General features: G+C 43.8%; 1 protein-coding gene across 1 annotated transcript in view; it reads left to right on the forward strand.

Annotated features, from left to right (window-relative positions):
• The first annotated feature begins 1,135 nt into the window (after positions 1-1,135).
• The window catches only part of FBXO32 (F-box protein 32), a 46,297-nt gene continuing 30,510 nt past the window's right edge, over positions 1,136-16,922 (forward strand). The window contains exons 1-6 of the mRNA XM_073590286.1: positions 1,136-1,382; positions 7,598-7,719; positions 9,473-9,522; positions 10,782-10,874; positions 15,393-15,486; positions 15,777-15,961. Coding sequence (XP_073446387.1) covers positions 1,270-1,382; positions 7,598-7,719; positions 9,473-9,522; positions 10,782-10,874; positions 15,393-15,486; positions 15,777-15,961 — 657 coding nt within the window. The 5' untranslated portion in view covers positions 1,136-1,269. The remainder of the gene's footprint in view (positions 1,383-7,597; positions 7,720-9,472; positions 9,523-10,781; positions 10,875-15,392; positions 15,487-15,776; positions 15,962-16,922) is intronic.

Genomic DNA, 16,922 nt, shown 5'->3' on the forward strand with positions numbered 1-16,922 from the left:
CCGGTTCCTGTGTTTTTGAGCATGGATGAATCGTTTGGCCTTATTTCCATGTTGAAGGTCTGGCTTTTGGACACAATTCTTCCGTGAAGACCACTTGTGGCCAGTCTTCTCCGCACAGTAGATAGGTTTAGCTGAGTCCCACTGGCTGCTGCCAGCTCTGAGCTGATGGCACTGCTGAACATCTTTTGATTTTGAAGGGAAGTAACTACGATGCATCCTTCATCTTCTGCACTAAGTTTTCTTGGCCGACCACTGCGTCTACAGACCTCAGTGTTGTCCATTTCTTGGAGTCCTGAAGGCTGTTAAATACAGGCAGGCACTTATCCATCATGTAATACCATCAGGGATGCGTCTGATTGGCTCCATGGTAGGACAACGACCCCAAACATCCAGCCAATGTCATTAAGAACATGGCGTCCTGGAAGGAAGTGAAGATCACAAAACCTCGATCTCACATCATCCAGTCTGTCTGAGATCACATGAAGAGACAGAAGGATCTGCACAAGTGACATCCATAGAGGATCTGTGGTCAGTTCTCCAAGATGTTTGGAACACGCTTCTCCTAAATTTCTCCAAAAACTGTGTGCACGTGACAAGTACCGAGAAGAAGTGAAAAAGGGAAAGGGCGGCCACCAAATTATTGATGAGATTTAGATTTCTCTTTTGTTCATTCACTTTGCATTTTGTTAACTGATAGAAACAAACTATTACCACTTCTATTTTGGAAAGCTTCTTACTTTTGCAGCATTTTGCCTACAACGTATACATTACATTGTGATCGTTATCATCCTATAATGACCTCCTTGTTGCAACCCGTCCTCCAAACAACCCTCCTCGCAGCAATCCGAGCGCCGACACATGTGACACCGCGATTATGTTCCTGTTTACACGGCGAGTCAGCTGTGCAAGGGTTAATGTTTCAGTTCCATGAATTTCCAGAATTAGGGGAAAATACAGGAGTGGTGGTGGTGGGCTTCACCTGAGGAAGATGTGGGAAGGTGAGGGGGGGGGATGTTGGTGCGGACGGGGCTGCAGCTGTTGCTCTCAGGACGCAGCCTAACGATTGAGTTTCCAAATTTTGCAATAACAAAGCTGAGGTATAAACAAAGCCACATGTCAGCGATGGAGGCCGGGCCTGAAACTTCCGGCAACAAAGCCCCGACTATAAATAGCCAAGAACAAGCTGGGAACAGCAGAGAGAGAACACCGCAGACAGAGGCGCCACAAAGCAGCCGATCGCCAGGACAATAGCGCGTATCACAAAGGACCATGCCTTTCCTAGGACAGGATTGGAGGTCTCCTGGCCAGAACTGGGTGAAGACTGAGGATGGATGGAAAAGGTTCCTGGAGGAACACAGTAACTTCGTCGGTGACATTAACAGGTCAGTAAAATCCGTCCTACGTAGAAAAATCCAGTTTGATCCGTACGGCAATGTAGCAGAGCCGGATTCGTTTTTGAGACCTTCGGATCTGTTGAATTGTGATGCGCTGTGGAATATGTTGGCGCTATATAAATAAAGATTATTATTATTATTATTATCTGCATTGTTTACACTCTGCTACATTCCGACACTTGTTTATTCGTATTAAGTAAACAACGTTACTAATTCTACATCGCACAAGGGATCGCTCTCCGTGTTCCTAAGGGCTTGCGATCTAAAAAATAAACAAAAGGGATGTATCGACCATAAAGGATGGATACAACCCCTAACATGCCCATCGGGGCTCGCTGGGAGTTGTAGTTTTGCAACAGCTAGAGAGCCACCACAGGTTGGAAAGAGGAGAGTACACTGTATCAGTTTGGTGCAATGCAGCTATGCTGTATTAGTGGGGGTAGAATAGACACAGTACTACAAGTCTCAGCATGCTCGGCCGTGGGTTGGCGCGGCAGCGGCTTCCTGATCTATATTAAGGCAATGTAAACAGTGACTTGGCTGGATGGAGCTTTCCAGATATCTGTTTCTTCCCGCTGATCTCAGCCATGCCCGCCTAGGTTGTTTTTGTTTCCCTTCGGAAAAGCATGTGACCTGCAATGTCCCCATCTGCCCTGTGGGAGGCGATAGAGCAATCATCAACAGAATTCCTGGCACATCACAGTCAGGGTGACATTGCCCAGAAGGGTTGGCAGCTGTCGTCACCCTGTGTACTCCGCGTATGCGGCGACGGCCTCCGGATCTTAGAATGACATTGCGCCAATGTTTTCACGGCGAATGTGAATCTACGTCTAACTTATTATATGCAATGAATATAGTGAAGCGCCCCCAAAATGTTTCTATAGCTCACATTCAATATGATGACAGGCGGGGGTCCCAGAGATAGGACCCTGCGGAATATATGCCCGAAGGCCGGGGCCACACTTGCGTGTGCAATGTGAGAAACTCACGCGATTCTCGCACATCAATTCCCAGCACTGCCGCCGGCACTCGGGAGCGGAGTGTGTGGCTGCATGTCTTTCTATGCAGCCGCACACTCCAGTCCGAGTGCCAGTTGCAGTGCCAGGTATTGATGCGCGAGACTCGCGTGAGTTTCTCACATTGCACACACACACACGTCTGACCCCGGCCTAATAATGACAATTGTCCAAAAACTTTAACAGTTTCCCTCTGGAGATGACGTAACATCCTAACAAAAGCAAGTAAGGGGGTTATCCAGGATTAGAACAAAAATGGCTGGTTTCCTTTAAAAATAGCGCCCTCTGTAGTAGTGGGTTGTGTCAGGTATTGCAATTCAGTCCCATTAAGTCAATGGAGTCCAACTGCAATACCACATACAGCCCATAGTCAGGGGTGGCACTGTTTCGGAAAAAAAAAAAAGCTGCCTTGTTTTTCTAGTTTCAGACAACCCCTTTAAATACATTTAGACTGTAAGCTCTTGAGATCAGGGAATCACTTGGGTTTACACGTTCTAATATATTCAATGTTTTAATAAAGGAAAAGGCGAGGGATTTTTTTATAACAACATTTGAAGAACAAATCTGTCTCCTGTCCTTATTGTTTGTTACAATGTATCAGTGCAGCTTTGGCGAAGGATGTTTAGCTCACAGAGCATTGTCTGGACTGGGTACAATTGTGACAAGACCTCACTGTGTCGGTTATTGGATGTAAACAGGAAGGTTTCTATTCACTGGCATTAAGCAGAGATCTAGAAAAAGGGAAAAAATATATATGTGATGGCAGAAAAACACAGAACTATTCTGTAAGGAATTAAGGGTCTAGAAGGTGATAAAGAACGTCTTCTCAATCTGTCTCCATGGCAGGCGATCAAAGAGCAAGGTTAGTTTTACGAAAATCACAATACAACTTTAATTGGTCGTTTTGTTTTGCATTGTTGAACTACAAGTCCCAGAATGGAGCATTTTTTGCAGTGGTGCAAATGATTTCATGGCTACATAACATGATATTTATAGAGTTTTGTGTCTCGGATGATTACTTGTCTCTTTGGTGCCTCGAGCGCCTCCGTTTGCGTAAGACGTGACATGGGTCAGTCACAATCTTTCCACTTCCTCTTTCTAGTAAAGCGAAGATTCCGACTGTTCTGGATTCCCTGGTCCGAAAGGTGGAGGGGTTTATGAAAACCTTGTGACAGAGTTGGGGTATTTCCAGGAATCGCAGGGTAACTCCCTAGACTGGTGAGGGAGAACCTGGGATGAGCAGAGGAGGTTCTGGGATAAGCAGGGGAGGTCCTGGGATGTGCAGGTGAGGTCCTGGGATGTGCAGGGCAGGACCGGGGATGGGCAGGGGAGGTCATGAGATAGGCAGAGGTGGCGTTGAGATAGTCAAGGGAGGTCCTGGGATGTGCAGGTGAGGTCCTGGGATGTGCAGGTGAGGTCCTGGGATGTGCAGGGCAGGACCAGGGATGGGCAGGGGAGGTCATGAGATATGCAGAGGTGGGGTTGAGATAGTCAGGGGAGGTCCTGGGATGTGCAGGGGAGGTCCTGGGATGGGCAGGGCAGGACCGGGGATGGGCAGGGCAGGTCATGGGATAGGCAGAGGTGGGGTTGAGATAGTCAGGGGAGGTCCTGGGATGTGCAGGGGAGGTCCTGGGATGGGCAGGGCAGGACCGGGGATGGGTAGGGCAGGTCATGGGATAGGCAGAGGTGGGGTTGAGATAGTCAAGGGAAGTCCTGAGATGGGCAGGGGAGGCCTTGGGATAGGCAGGGGAGGTCCAGGGATGGACAGGGCAGGTCATGGGATAGGCAGAGGTGCGGTTGAGATAGTCAGGGGAGGTCTTGAGATGGGCAGGTGAGGTCCTGGGATAAGCACAGGAGGTCCTGGAATGGGCAGAGGTGGGGTTGAGATAGTCAGGGGAGGTCCTGGGATGTACAGGGGAGGTCCTGGGATGGGCAGGGCAGGACCGGGGATGGGCAGGGCAGGTCATGAGATAGGCAGAGGTGGGGATGGGATAGTCAGGGGAGGTCCTGAGATGGGCAGGGGAGGTCCTGGGATAGGCAGGGGAGGTCATGGGATAGGCAGAGGTGTGGTTGAGATAGTCAGAGGAGGTCCTGGGATAAGCAGGGGAGGTCCTGGAATGGGCAGAGGTGAGGTTGGGTTTGGACTTAAACATGCCAAGCTGTTGGTAACTATGAAAAAGGAGAGAACGACTACCCTGATGCTGCCATTAAATCTCTTTTTGGGGGTCTTTGTCCATCTCTCCAGTTACCTGAATGATATATATACAGATACGTCATTCAGTCCCCAGGGAAAGCTGGATGACAACCTTTTTTGTAGCTGTAATGGTGGTCATAATGGTAGGAATTGCTTGGTTTCAAGCAGAGGGTGTATGTGTGTGAAAAACATCTTATTCCAGAAACAGCGCCACTTTTGCTTATAGACTGAGCCTGGTATTGCAGTTCGACCCATTTCCACGAGTAACCTGTTTCTCTGATATAACTTAACCTCTAATGACATTTTATACGCAGTGCTGTTTTTCTCTTTTGCTATTTGTTGGAATGAATTAATGAACTCCCTCCGCCTGTCTTTTGTGGTGTGATGGATCTGCCTCACAAGTGCTTTTCAGGCAGGCACCACGACCTTGCCCATACAATACCCTACAGAAGCGGCATTATACGCGGGACGTGCAATCCTTTCAGAAATGCATCTGGCTCCGACATCTCGCCGCTCATTTTCCCTCTTATGCAACCTATGGTTGGGCAATGCTTGGAATAACAGAACAATTCATCTGCGATTATTCTGATCCTTTTTAGGACTGTAGGAACCATTCCAGGTAATTAAAGGGAACCCACATATTTATTACATTATACACATGCCATAATAATGCCGACCTTCACATCCCCCTCAGTTGGCAGTTGTGGGGTCACCAGGGGTGTAGCTAGACGGTGTGGTGGGTGTTTTAGGGGTCCCAAAGACCCCTTTTTCACATAAGAAGATTTGATAAATGGCCGATGATAGGTGAAGGGCAAAGTGACAGATTTTGCATTGGGGCCGGTGGATAATGGTGGGTCAAATAGAGGTGTAAGTGCACATTTAAAGGGGCATTACGTGGGCTGATCTGATAATACAATATGCCATTGCAGTGGCACACCATGGCTCGCCAGCACTCAGGGCAAAGGGAGTATCCCAGGAGTAATGCCCCTTTAAAAGAAAAAAAAAATGCCCGCTTTAGAGCAGATTAATGCTCTTTTAGTGTTATGAGTGCAAAGTTTCAGAAAACAGCACTTTTTTTTTTTCCTTTTGAAATTTTGCACAAAAGAATTTGACTTCCCGAGCGGCCCCCTCCGTGCTATGCCACTATGTCCAATCCACGCAGTAAATATCTGCCACCCCCAAAACAACTTCCTGGGCCTCCGCCAGCGCAAAATCAGAGCCAGGACCCCCACAATCATGATGTGACGTACAGCATAGGGCAACTGCGCTCTCGACTTCCCCCCCACAAGTGGAAGGTTTGATTGCAACCTTGGCATCACATATTGTTTCTCTCCTGGACTTGCCCGCGGGCAACCTTCTGGCCCTTTAAAGTAGCACCATAAGGACATTTATGAGACGCCCCTATGTGGCGCAAACTTTGGGCAGGAGGTAGTTTTGTGACACTGTCGCTTTAAGCTAGCGACTAGTCTGTAGCAGTAGGCGCCATCTCAGCTCTGCTACATCTGCCTGCTGAGGCTTGTCTGTATACAGCTACGCATTGTTTTGCCCTGTATTCCCGCACCGTGAGTCACTGTGCCCTACACAGGTTCCTGAGCCGTCGCCTGGCACCAATCCCGCGCCCCGGTATCCATATCCTACCGGGAGACTTTAACACTATATGTGCTCTCTTACTTTACAAAACAAGTCTGACGTCTACTAAGGAGCGAATCCATAACTGTGAGGTCGTAAAATCCTGTCCGTGACCATAAAAAAAACATTAATACTAGCAGACGTGACGGTTTCCATTCACTGACAACAAGCAGAAATCTTTAGGAATGACTAAAATGTCTATTAAAAAAAAAGTTGCAGAACTCTCCTAATACAGTGATTATTTGGATTCCTAGTATGTTCTGCAATTTTTTTTAATATACCTTGTGCATCATCTACTTAGCAGTTTCAAGCTGTCTGCTAGCTGTCAGTGAATGGGAAGGCTCTTGATACATTAAAGGTGTTGTCTGGGACTGTAACATTGATGGCCTGTCCTCAGGATCAATGCCTGATCGGTGGGGGTGCAACACCCGTTACCTCCGCGGATCAGTTGTTCCCGATGTTAGCGGCGCCCTGAACTGTTCAGCTGCAGCGCCACTGACGGAATAGTGGCCACGACTAGGTACTGCACATCCCCCCTATTAATTTGAACAGGTGGCGGATGTGCAGTACCTGCCTGTGGCCACTATACAGTAGACGGCGCTGTTCAGCTACGCAACTGAGCAGTTTTGGCCGACACCGGGAACGGCTGATCAGCGCTGGCGTTGGGTGTCGGACCCTCACCAATCAGACATTGGTGACCTATTCTAAGGATAGACCATCAATGTTAAAGTTCTGGACAACCCCTTTAACCCACACAAGGAATACTCATTACAGCTGTAAGGCTGCTTTGGCAAATTGTGTATTTTTTGTCAAAAAAAAAAAAAAAAGCAGCAATTTTATTGCATTTTTGGAAAATTGGGGCAAAATAACACATGGGAACAGCATTGTGTGAACGCGACCTATTTGTATCCAGGATGGACAATCCGTCATGAAACAACACGGATAACACATTTTACCTTCACTGATACGTTGTAGCAAGTTCAGGACAAACATGCTGCGGCCGTGTGTAGCTCACAGAGCACTGTCTACAATGGGTGCAGTTATAGCAAGGTACAGGTTTTTTTTTGTTTTTTTTGCCTCTCGGTTATAAGCTAAATATTTAGCCAGTCACTGACAGCAAGCAGAGATCTTTAAAACAGAGGTATAAAATATATTAGAAAGCTGTGCAAGTTTCTGTTATATGTAACGAAGTAGCGCCACACTTCTTCCCAGGTACAATGTGGTATTGCAGCTCAGCTCCATTGTTGAGCTGCAATACCACATGCAGACTTAAAATAAAAAGTGGCGCTATTTCTAGAAGAAAACAGCTTTTCTTTGTAATCCTGGATGACGGTTAGGTCTGATAGATTCTGGTGTCTTTCCAGTTATTGCCAGGAGGAGAACAATAAGGAGAACAATAAGGAGAACCTCGTTACTAACCTGAACTACGACATCGCTGCCAAGAAGAGAAAGAAGGACTTTCTCAACAACAACACAAAGACACAATGTAAGTGGCAGTGACCGTATCACATCTCCGCACAGAGGTCCATTATAGTGGCGGGAATAGGACTGATACATTGTTCTAGTCTACAGTCATGGCCAAAAGTTTAGAGAATGACACAAATATTATATTTTCACATGATCTGCTGGCCTCTGGTTTTTATGTGTGTTTGTCAGATGTTTTTATCACATACAGAAATATAATTGCAATCATATTATGAGTAGCAAAAGGTTATATTGACAGTTAGAATGAGTTAATGCAGCAAGTCAATATTTGCAGTGTTGACCCTTCTTCTTCAGGACCTCAGCAATTCTCCCTGGCATGCTCTCAATCAACTTCTGGATCAAATCCTGACTGATAGCAGTCCATTCTTGCAAAATCAATGCTTTTATTTTGTCTGAATTTGAAGGTTTTTGTTTGTCCACCCGTCTCTTGATGATTGACCACAAGTTCTCAATGGGATTAAGATCTGGGGAGTTTCCAGGCCATGGTCCCAAAATCTCTATGTTTTGTTCCCTGAGCCATTTAGTTATCACCTTTGCTTTATGGCAAGGTGCTCCATCATGTTGAAAAAGGCATTGTTGATCGCCAAACTGCTCTTGGACGGTTGGGAGAAGTTGCTCTTGGAGGACATTCTGGTACCATTCTTTATTCATGGCTGTGTTTTTAGGCAAGACTGAGAGAGAGCCCATTCCCTTGGCTGAGAAGCAACCCCACACATGAATGGTTTCAGGATGCTTGACAGTTCGCATGAGACAAGACTGGTGGTAGCGCTCACCTGGTCTTCTCCGAATAAGCCGTTTTCCAGATGTCCCAAACAATCGAAAAGGGGGTTCATCAGAGAAAATGACTTTACCCCAGTCCTCAGCAGTCCACTCCCTGTACCTCTTGCAGAATATCAGTCTGTCCATGATGTTTTTCCTGGAGAGAAGTGGCTTCTTTGCTGCCCTCCTTGAGACCAGGCCTTGCTCCAAGAGTCTCCGCCTCACAGTGCGTGCAGATGCACTCACACCTGCCTGCTGCCATTCCTGAGCAAGCTCTGCACTGCTGGTAGCCCGATCCCGCAGCTGAAACACTTTTAAGAGACGGTCCTGGCGCTTGTTGGTCTTTCTTGGGCGCCCTGGAGCCTTTTTGGCAACAAGGGAACCTCTCTCCTTGAAGTTCTTGATGATGTGATAGATTGCTGACTGAGGTGCAATCTTTCTAGCTGCGATACTCTTCCCTGTTAGGCCATTTTTGTGCAGTGCAATGATGACTGCATGTGTTTCTTTAGAGATAACCATGGTTAACAGAAGAGAAACAATGATGCCAAGCACCAGCCTCCTTTTAAAGTGTCCAGTGGTGTCATTCTTACTTAATCATGACAGATTGATCTCCAGCCCTGTCCTCATCAACACCCACACCTGTGTTAATGGAGCAATCACTGAAACGATGTTAGCTGGTCCTTTTAAGACAGGGCTGCAATGATGTTGAAATGTGTTTTGGGGGATAAAGTTCATTTTCTAGGCAAATATTGACTTTGCAAGTAATTGCTGTTAAGCTGATCACTCTTTATAACATTCTGGAGTATATGCAAATTGCCATTAGAAAAAATGAAGCAGTAGACTTTGTAAAAATTAATATTTGTGTCATTCTCAAAACTTTTCGCCATGACTGTAGAGGGAAGAACGGGCTTCATATGGGGAAACATCAAATAATGATTTGGGCTTTGGTCTTCTTTCTCTACCAATTTCTGATTCCTATTTTCTTTCACAAACAGATTTTTACCCAGAGAAGTGGATCTATGTGCACAAAGGGAGCACCAAAGAGGTACGAACATGGTCGGGGGGGGATTTTGGGTTACATAACTGTATTTTTTTTTTTTTTTAAAGCTCCATTTACATTGTGCATAACCTGTAGACTATCAGATCATAGGAAGAATGACAGCAGCGAGATAGGAGTGTGTTGAGTATGTAGGAGGCAGTGACCTGCTCACTTCTGATTTTTCTTTTAATGAGGATACTGCAGAATGTGAAAAGGGCTGTTTCACGATACAGGAGGGGGATATAACACGCCCGATCCAATGAGATCCTGAGAATACTGAAAGCAACAGAAGAAGAAGAGTGTACTGATCTTGTAGGAAGTAGTGACCCTTATATGATTATTTTATTATGCAGTGTCATGAAGTCAGTGGGAATAGAACAGTTTTCAGCCAAAGCTTCAATTTATCAAAGCAATTCTGACTTAAAATTGCTTTGAAAAAGTAGCTAAATCATTGCGCAATGTAGAGTTACACCAAAAAAATTGCGACTTTTGACATTTTCACGCCAGTTTTACCCAGCTCTGCCAAAATGGGTGCAGCAGGGGGGCATGACGCCACAGCTCATCCAATTTCTGACAAAGGGGGTGGCGTTCCTTACGCCAGTAACCTTACTAAAGTTGCCACTCGTCAGATGTTCCTTCTTCATGAAGAGGCGAGAGCTGGATGGTGGGAGCCTCTAAATGAATCAGGAACATCTGACTCTAGCACGCCCCCTCATCAAGACTGGCATGAAATTCTTGATGAATTGAGGCCCTTATGCTCAAAGGAAGGATTATATTGACTTAAAAGGAGTGTGTTGATATTGCAGCAGGCAGTGACCCATTCAATCACATAATTAATGGAGGGATGCAGGACATAAGTCAAGTATCCAAAATGGGAGGTTAAAAAAAGTAGCAGTTTATTGGATCCTAAGAATCATAGTGTGAACAGAAGAAGAGTATGTTGATTTTTGTAAAAGTCAGTGACCGAGGACCGAGTGATTGAGAACTAGGCAGTTTAGAAAAGGAGCATTGTCATAAAGGAGACGGGGTGCAAGACTTTACCGCTAATAATTTGATGGGAATGACGACATCAACAGGAGAGAAGCGTCTTGATTTTGTGGAAGGCAGTGACCTGTCCCAATAATGTGATTGAGGGCTGCATGTGACAGGGTCAAGGTATAAAGTATACAGGAATATAACACATTGCAAGGAACTTGGATAAATAAAATGTCCTAGCAGGTGTTTTAAAAAATTAGCCACCATCTAAACCTCCTTTGTTCCTACAGCGCCATGGATATTGTACTCTGGGCGAGGCTTTCAACCACTTAGACTTCTCCACTGCCATCTTGGACTCTCGAAGATTCAATTATGTTGTACGAGTAAGTATCGGAAAAATTTATGAGGAAATCTTTCTATTTAGATACATTATTTTCTTTCATTACTGGCCAGGGCAACTGTGAAAATTCTGTAAAAGGTCCCCTTATCTATCACGTGCCATGTTGGTGTCCAGTTAGGCGGCAGAGGGGACCTTTTGGGCACCATGGTCCTGGGTGCAACTATGAAGCTGGGGGACACGAAGTAACCTGGCACTGGGTTTCTAACTTTGAAGTATGGACCCCTGTGTTGGCCAAATCACGGGGACATTTGTTGACTATTTTAATGTGTTGTGTAAAATGCCCCGAATATAGGTCAGGGGCAAATATTATTCTTGCCCCGGCATTTTCCATAATAATATTTACTTTGGTCTTGGCAGGCCCAAATAAAATGTAATTTACAGAGATGTCTGTGTGCCAACGTAGGAGCATCTGTGTAATCGCACAGAGTAACCAGACGCTTTGTGTATTCTTTACAAAAACAAGAATACCATGTGTGTTGGCAGCGGGACCGGACGGGTTATAAATCACAGGGACTGTCATATAAGCTGTGCTGTGAGCAGAAGACGGCTTACTTTTACTTCCTTCGCCTACTTAGTTGCCCTTTTTTTTCTTGTGTAGTCCTAATAGAAACTTAGCTTTTTATAAAAACTCTCAAAAAGTTTCAAACTCTTATCTCAAGCGCTGTGGCAAATTACATTGACCCACCCAATCACAGGGAGAACATACAAATTCTATGTAGATGTTGGCCCCGGTGGGAATCGGACCCGGGTACAGTACAGGTAGCATATGGAAAGTTTTGTTTTTATGGGATGAAACTCGTTGTAAACGTCATCTGCTTATATGAATTGACCAATTTCTACGTTTTCTGTGAAGAAGGAACAGCTGCTGATCGACTGCAGCTCTGTTCTGTAAAACTTTAAAGAAAACTTATCACCTCCTGGGAAACTTCATGAGACCAAAATTTATCAATATCTCTAAGATTTAAAGATTAAAAAAAAAGTAAAAAATGTCTTCACTAATTTAGTAATAAAAACTCTGGCCCTTTACTAAAGGAAAGCTAAAGTCGGGCTCTCCGCTGTTTCACTTACTTGACAGCTTTAGGAGACTTCCTGTCTCTGAGCTGGGAAGGGGAAAACTGTGTTTAAAAAGGGAGATCTGTGCTGCTGTCCTTCTGCCAACTTGATGTAGTGATATATTAAGCAATGTAAGTTGGATTCCTATGTATTATGCAGCAGCAGGAGGGAAGAAAAAGTACGGTTACAAGGGTAAATATCTGCTGTGCGATTCATGTGTACATAGTGAAGACCGATAAATCCTTTAGAACAGGGATGATTCTTTAGAGTTTTTCTCCATAGTAGATTAATCCTGAACTAGTAGCTATTTCCTCTTCTGCTAGATTCATCCTTTAGAAGCAGTTGTGTCCTCCTCTTTCAGATTAACCATTTAGAAGCAGCTGTTCCTTTATCTAGGCTGCAGAATAGACAAGGGCATCTTAATATATGGCTAGTGAATAATATTCTGTATAAAGTTAAGTTCTGGCTCGTGGGGGTGGGAATGAGTAAAATTTTCACCTGATATTTACACCTCAAAGCATGACCTTTTACCACTTTTAGAGAGTAAGTTCCATTGGTACCAATGGGTATTACCATGTCGTAAAAAAGTTATGTGGAGACTGACTAAGTGAGTAACGAGAATAGATCCACTAGATAGCCATGTATAATAATTCTCCGAGGCTAGGAAAATGTGAGAAAGAGGTGGTCAATCATGGGCAATCCTTACTAGTTATATAAATCTGTTATATGAAAGGCTAAGGACTGAAACAGGGTAGGGAAGGAGAATCTCTGCCTCTTGTGGCAGATGACATCACTTACGGTGATGTCATCTATATATAACATACCGTAATCTGCTTTTCCATATAACCGCGAGCAAGGATGATCTCAGGCTTTATAATACCAAGTTTATGTTTGTTTTTCTAAGGTAAACAATAAAGTAATTGTGACTAAAACTAATAATCTGATATAAAAAGGTTTTGTCATACAACAGGCACCCCTTTCACTACTCACCTCATCATTTGGCCATACGTGACCACAAATAGTATTATTTTACATCTGGAAATTAATGCGCTTGTCACAAACCCATTGCTTTTTTTATGCTTAAGGGATAACTCCAACCAAAAGATTTCTCCAGGTTCGTCCATGGAGGAATGAGACGTGTAACTGGCTGTCGGCGTCTTCATGTCTTGACTTCCCATATTCTGTACAAAAATGTTAGAAATGGTAATCGAGAGGTGATTCTCATCCACTTCTAAATGGCGAGTCTATAGCCGACACTTTAATGGTTTAAAGTTTTGACTAGAGGCAAAACAGCAAAGGTTGTAAAGGGTTAATTTTAGCAAATTTATATTAGCGGACAACTTGCTGATTTCTGGAACTTCTAGCGATCCCAAGATCAGGGCTCTGAAAGCCCCAAATCAGGTTCTGCATTCCCATCTTTAATGGAGCAGATGGATGGATGATCAACTTTCCCTCCATTCATTATCTATGGGACTGCTGAAAATAATCAAGCGTTGTTGTCGGGTATCTCCAGCAGTCCCATGAAAAATAAATGGAGCAGAGTCTGAGCATCGGCACCTCTGCTCCATGAGAGACGGAACTGCCCTGTACTAAGGGTTTCAGAGTGACAATCTCGGGATTGTTGGGGGGTCGTAATGGCTGGAGTCTCAGTTATTAGCACGGAATCTCAAAATGGATAGCTTGTTTTTTGTTTTTTTTTAGGAACAACCATTTAAAGGGGTGCTTGAGAACTTTAAGACTGAAGGTCCTGGCTGAAGAAATAGGATTTTTTCTAGATGACAGAGTCTATGCCACTTCCCCTCGGCATGTATTTCTACAGCACTTGGGGAAAACATCTGTGCACAAAAAAATGTTAAAACTAAAAACAACAAGTTCTTGTTTTGTTGGCTGATCGAGCCGAGATGATAAATCGCAACTGAGCCGATCGACACGAATCGGTACATAATCCGCGTCATTAATAGAAAAAGCCAAAAGCAAATCCATCAATATTTCATCACGTTCTGGAATATACTAATATAGTAAAACGATCTTTACTCCATCCAAGAGTCTGATTTGATAAATCTTTGTATTCCACATTAAACTACATTACTGCACCAGGCTTCCTTACAACTTCACTCTGCTGTAGCAGAGCTCGGAATGCTGAGCTGTGTATAGCCCCTCCCACATAACTGATTGGCAGTTTCCTGTGTACACTGTGCAAATAGTGGTGGGGGTCGTGGTTGGACTAGGAGGCACAGGGAACCTAGTCGTGTAGTGATAATCTGCTGCTGATAAAACACTGATTGTAGTGAAAGCAAAACACAGCCCAGTAAGTAACACATCACTGAAATCAGGGTTTCTGCGTCTACATCATGCTGGTCTCAGATTACAAGAAAAAGCCTACTGACAGATTCCCTTTAAGGTGGATAGTATTCTATGCAAAATTGTAATGTTGGTCCACTGAAGGCTGTTTTTCTTTGTGTAGTTATTGATTATACAAATAGCATTATGTTAATATAGAAGGAAGTAAGATTTTGAGTTTGGGGGGGAGGTGCAATCTTTGAGGTTTAGGTCTCGCCACTGCTAGCACCCTGTGTGACTCCATAGCAGTACCATGTGATCAGTAATGTAATATGTATCTGACCTTGGACTGATCGATAGATTCCGCAGGTTACACACAAGGTTCTAGTCACTGATGTTTTGTGTTATTTCTTCTTTAGTCACTAGAGTAAATAAATAAGATTGAATGTGTTCAGGAAAAAAATTATTTAAAAAAATTAAATAAATCTGCCCCATCCTCACGCTGGTGTGTTGCAGGGCAGATTGGCAGCTGGTAATTCTTGTACTGGCTTGTGTGATGGAAAAAGAACCTGATCCTGCACTGAGTCATGATGCCGGTGTCCCAGTGACAGTCACATGCCGGTGACTGTGCAGAGTGACGGCTGCAGGTGGATGACACTTGATGGCGGCTGCCGGGTGTAAACAGGAGCTCGTAAAGTGACTATTTTCCATATGACATCAGGCCGTGCCAGTCGCCCATCTCAGGAAGTTTTGGTAGTAAATAAATAAGGACTGGCACTACTGCAACGTGTACAGCCCTGGCGCCAACTGTCAGTGCGGCACCGTTCTACGCGGTAATGGAGGCCATATTAGTTGTCAGCTTACTTTCCAAAAACCTGCTGGAATTTATAGCAATTAGTTATCAGCAATTTGATTGGTCCTGTTCTCCGTGGTAGCTGATCTTCACTTCTGGGCTCCTGGCATCTTGGGCGGTTCTGGACCATCGATAAGCCTCAATGTTATATCGGTTTGTGGTCTAGTAAGTGGCAGAGGTGCCCAAGATGCCTGATGTAGAAGTGGAATCTGGACCAGGGCATGGCAAATTATTTACCCCACTTTGTGTTCATTATCTGGTAATTCATTTTTTGATCTCTTCGTAATATTATCGCATATTCTTCTTTCCCCTCAGCTCTTAGAACTGATTGCTAAGTCCCAGCTAACGTCCCTGAGCGGCATCGCCCAGAAGAACTACATGAACATCCTGGAGAAGGTTGTACAGAAAGGTAAGGAACCGTACCTGCTAGGAATCCCATGACTCCATGACTGAGGATAGTATGGACTGCCCCTTTAAGATGTCAGTGGTTGATGGCAACGATAATCGGTGTGGGGGATGTGAAGGCTGTTTTGCACACGGATGCCCCTTGGTACCATACACTTTTAGGATAAATTTGTGATTTATGATATATCTGGTACTGAGAACAGTTACATGACCAGTTGGGGGGAATTATCAGAAATTAAGCTAATTCACGTGAAACTTTCCTGATTACTCATCTTTTGCCCTTTTTCCTGGCAGTTCTTGGAGATCAGCAGAATATTCGTCTGATCAAGGAATTACTGCAAACACTGTACACGTCCCTGTGCAACCTGGTGCAAGGAGTGGGCAAGTCTGTGCTGGTGGGGAACATTAACTTCTGGGTTCCCCGAATGGAGACCATCCTGGACTGGCAGCAGCAGCTCAACAACATCCAGATCACCAGGGTAAGATAGAAAAACAAACTACATCCAAAAGGAATGTATAAGCTCAATTATCAAGGCGATTAGATAGATTACATATTAGAGAGAAGGACGCAACTAAGGAAAGAAACAAGCAAAGAAACAAAAAAAGAAATAAAGAAAAGAAATAAAGAAGGAAAGAAAGTAGGAAATAATGAAAGTAGGAGAGAATGAAAGAAAGTAGGAGAGAATGAAAGTAGGAAATAAAGAAAGAAAAAGAAAGTAGGAAAGAATAAAGTAGGAAAGAATGAAAGAAAGAAAGTAGGAAATAAAGAATGAAAGTAGGAAAGAATGAAAGTAAGAAATAATAAAAGGAAGTAGGAAAGAATGAAAGTAGGAAAGAATGAAAGGAAATAGGAGAGAAAGAAAGAAAGTAGGAAAGAATGAAAGGAAGTAGGAAAGAATGAAAGTAGGAATAAAAGTAGAAAAGAAAGAGAAAGGAAGTAGGATAGACTGAAAGAAAGAGGGAAAGAATGAAAGAAAGTCGGAAAGAAAGGAAGAAGAAAAGAAAGTAAGAAAGAATGAAAGAAAGTAGGAAAGAATAAAAGTAGGAAACAATGAAAGGAAATAGGAGAGAATGAAAGAAAGAAAGTAGAAGAGAAAGAAAGTAGGAAAGAATGAAAGGAAATAGGAGAGAATGAAAGAAAGAATGTAGGAAATAAAGAATGAAAGTAGGAAAAAATTAAAGAAAGAATAAAAGTAGGAAAGAATGAAAGTAAGAAATAATAAAAGGAAGTAGGAAAGAAGGAAATAGGAAAGACTGAAAGAGGGAAAGATTGAAAGAAAGTAGGAAAGAAAGGAAGTAGGAAAGAATCAAAGAAAGTAAAAAAGAAAGTAGGAAAGAATGAAAGGAAATAGGAGAGAAAGAAAGAAAGTAGAAAAGAATGAAAGGAAGTAGGAAAGAATGAAAGTAGGAATGAAAGTAGAAAAGAAAGAGAAAGGAAGT

The sequence above is a fragment of the Dendrobates tinctorius genome, unplaced genomic scaffold (assembly GCF_039654945.1).
Source record: "Dendrobates tinctorius isolate UK_male_01 unplaced genomic scaffold, ASM3965494v1 ptg000116l, whole genome shotgun sequence".
NCBI classification, from domain to species: Eukaryota; Metazoa; Chordata; class Amphibia; order Anura; family Dendrobatidae; genus Dendrobates; species Dendrobates tinctorius.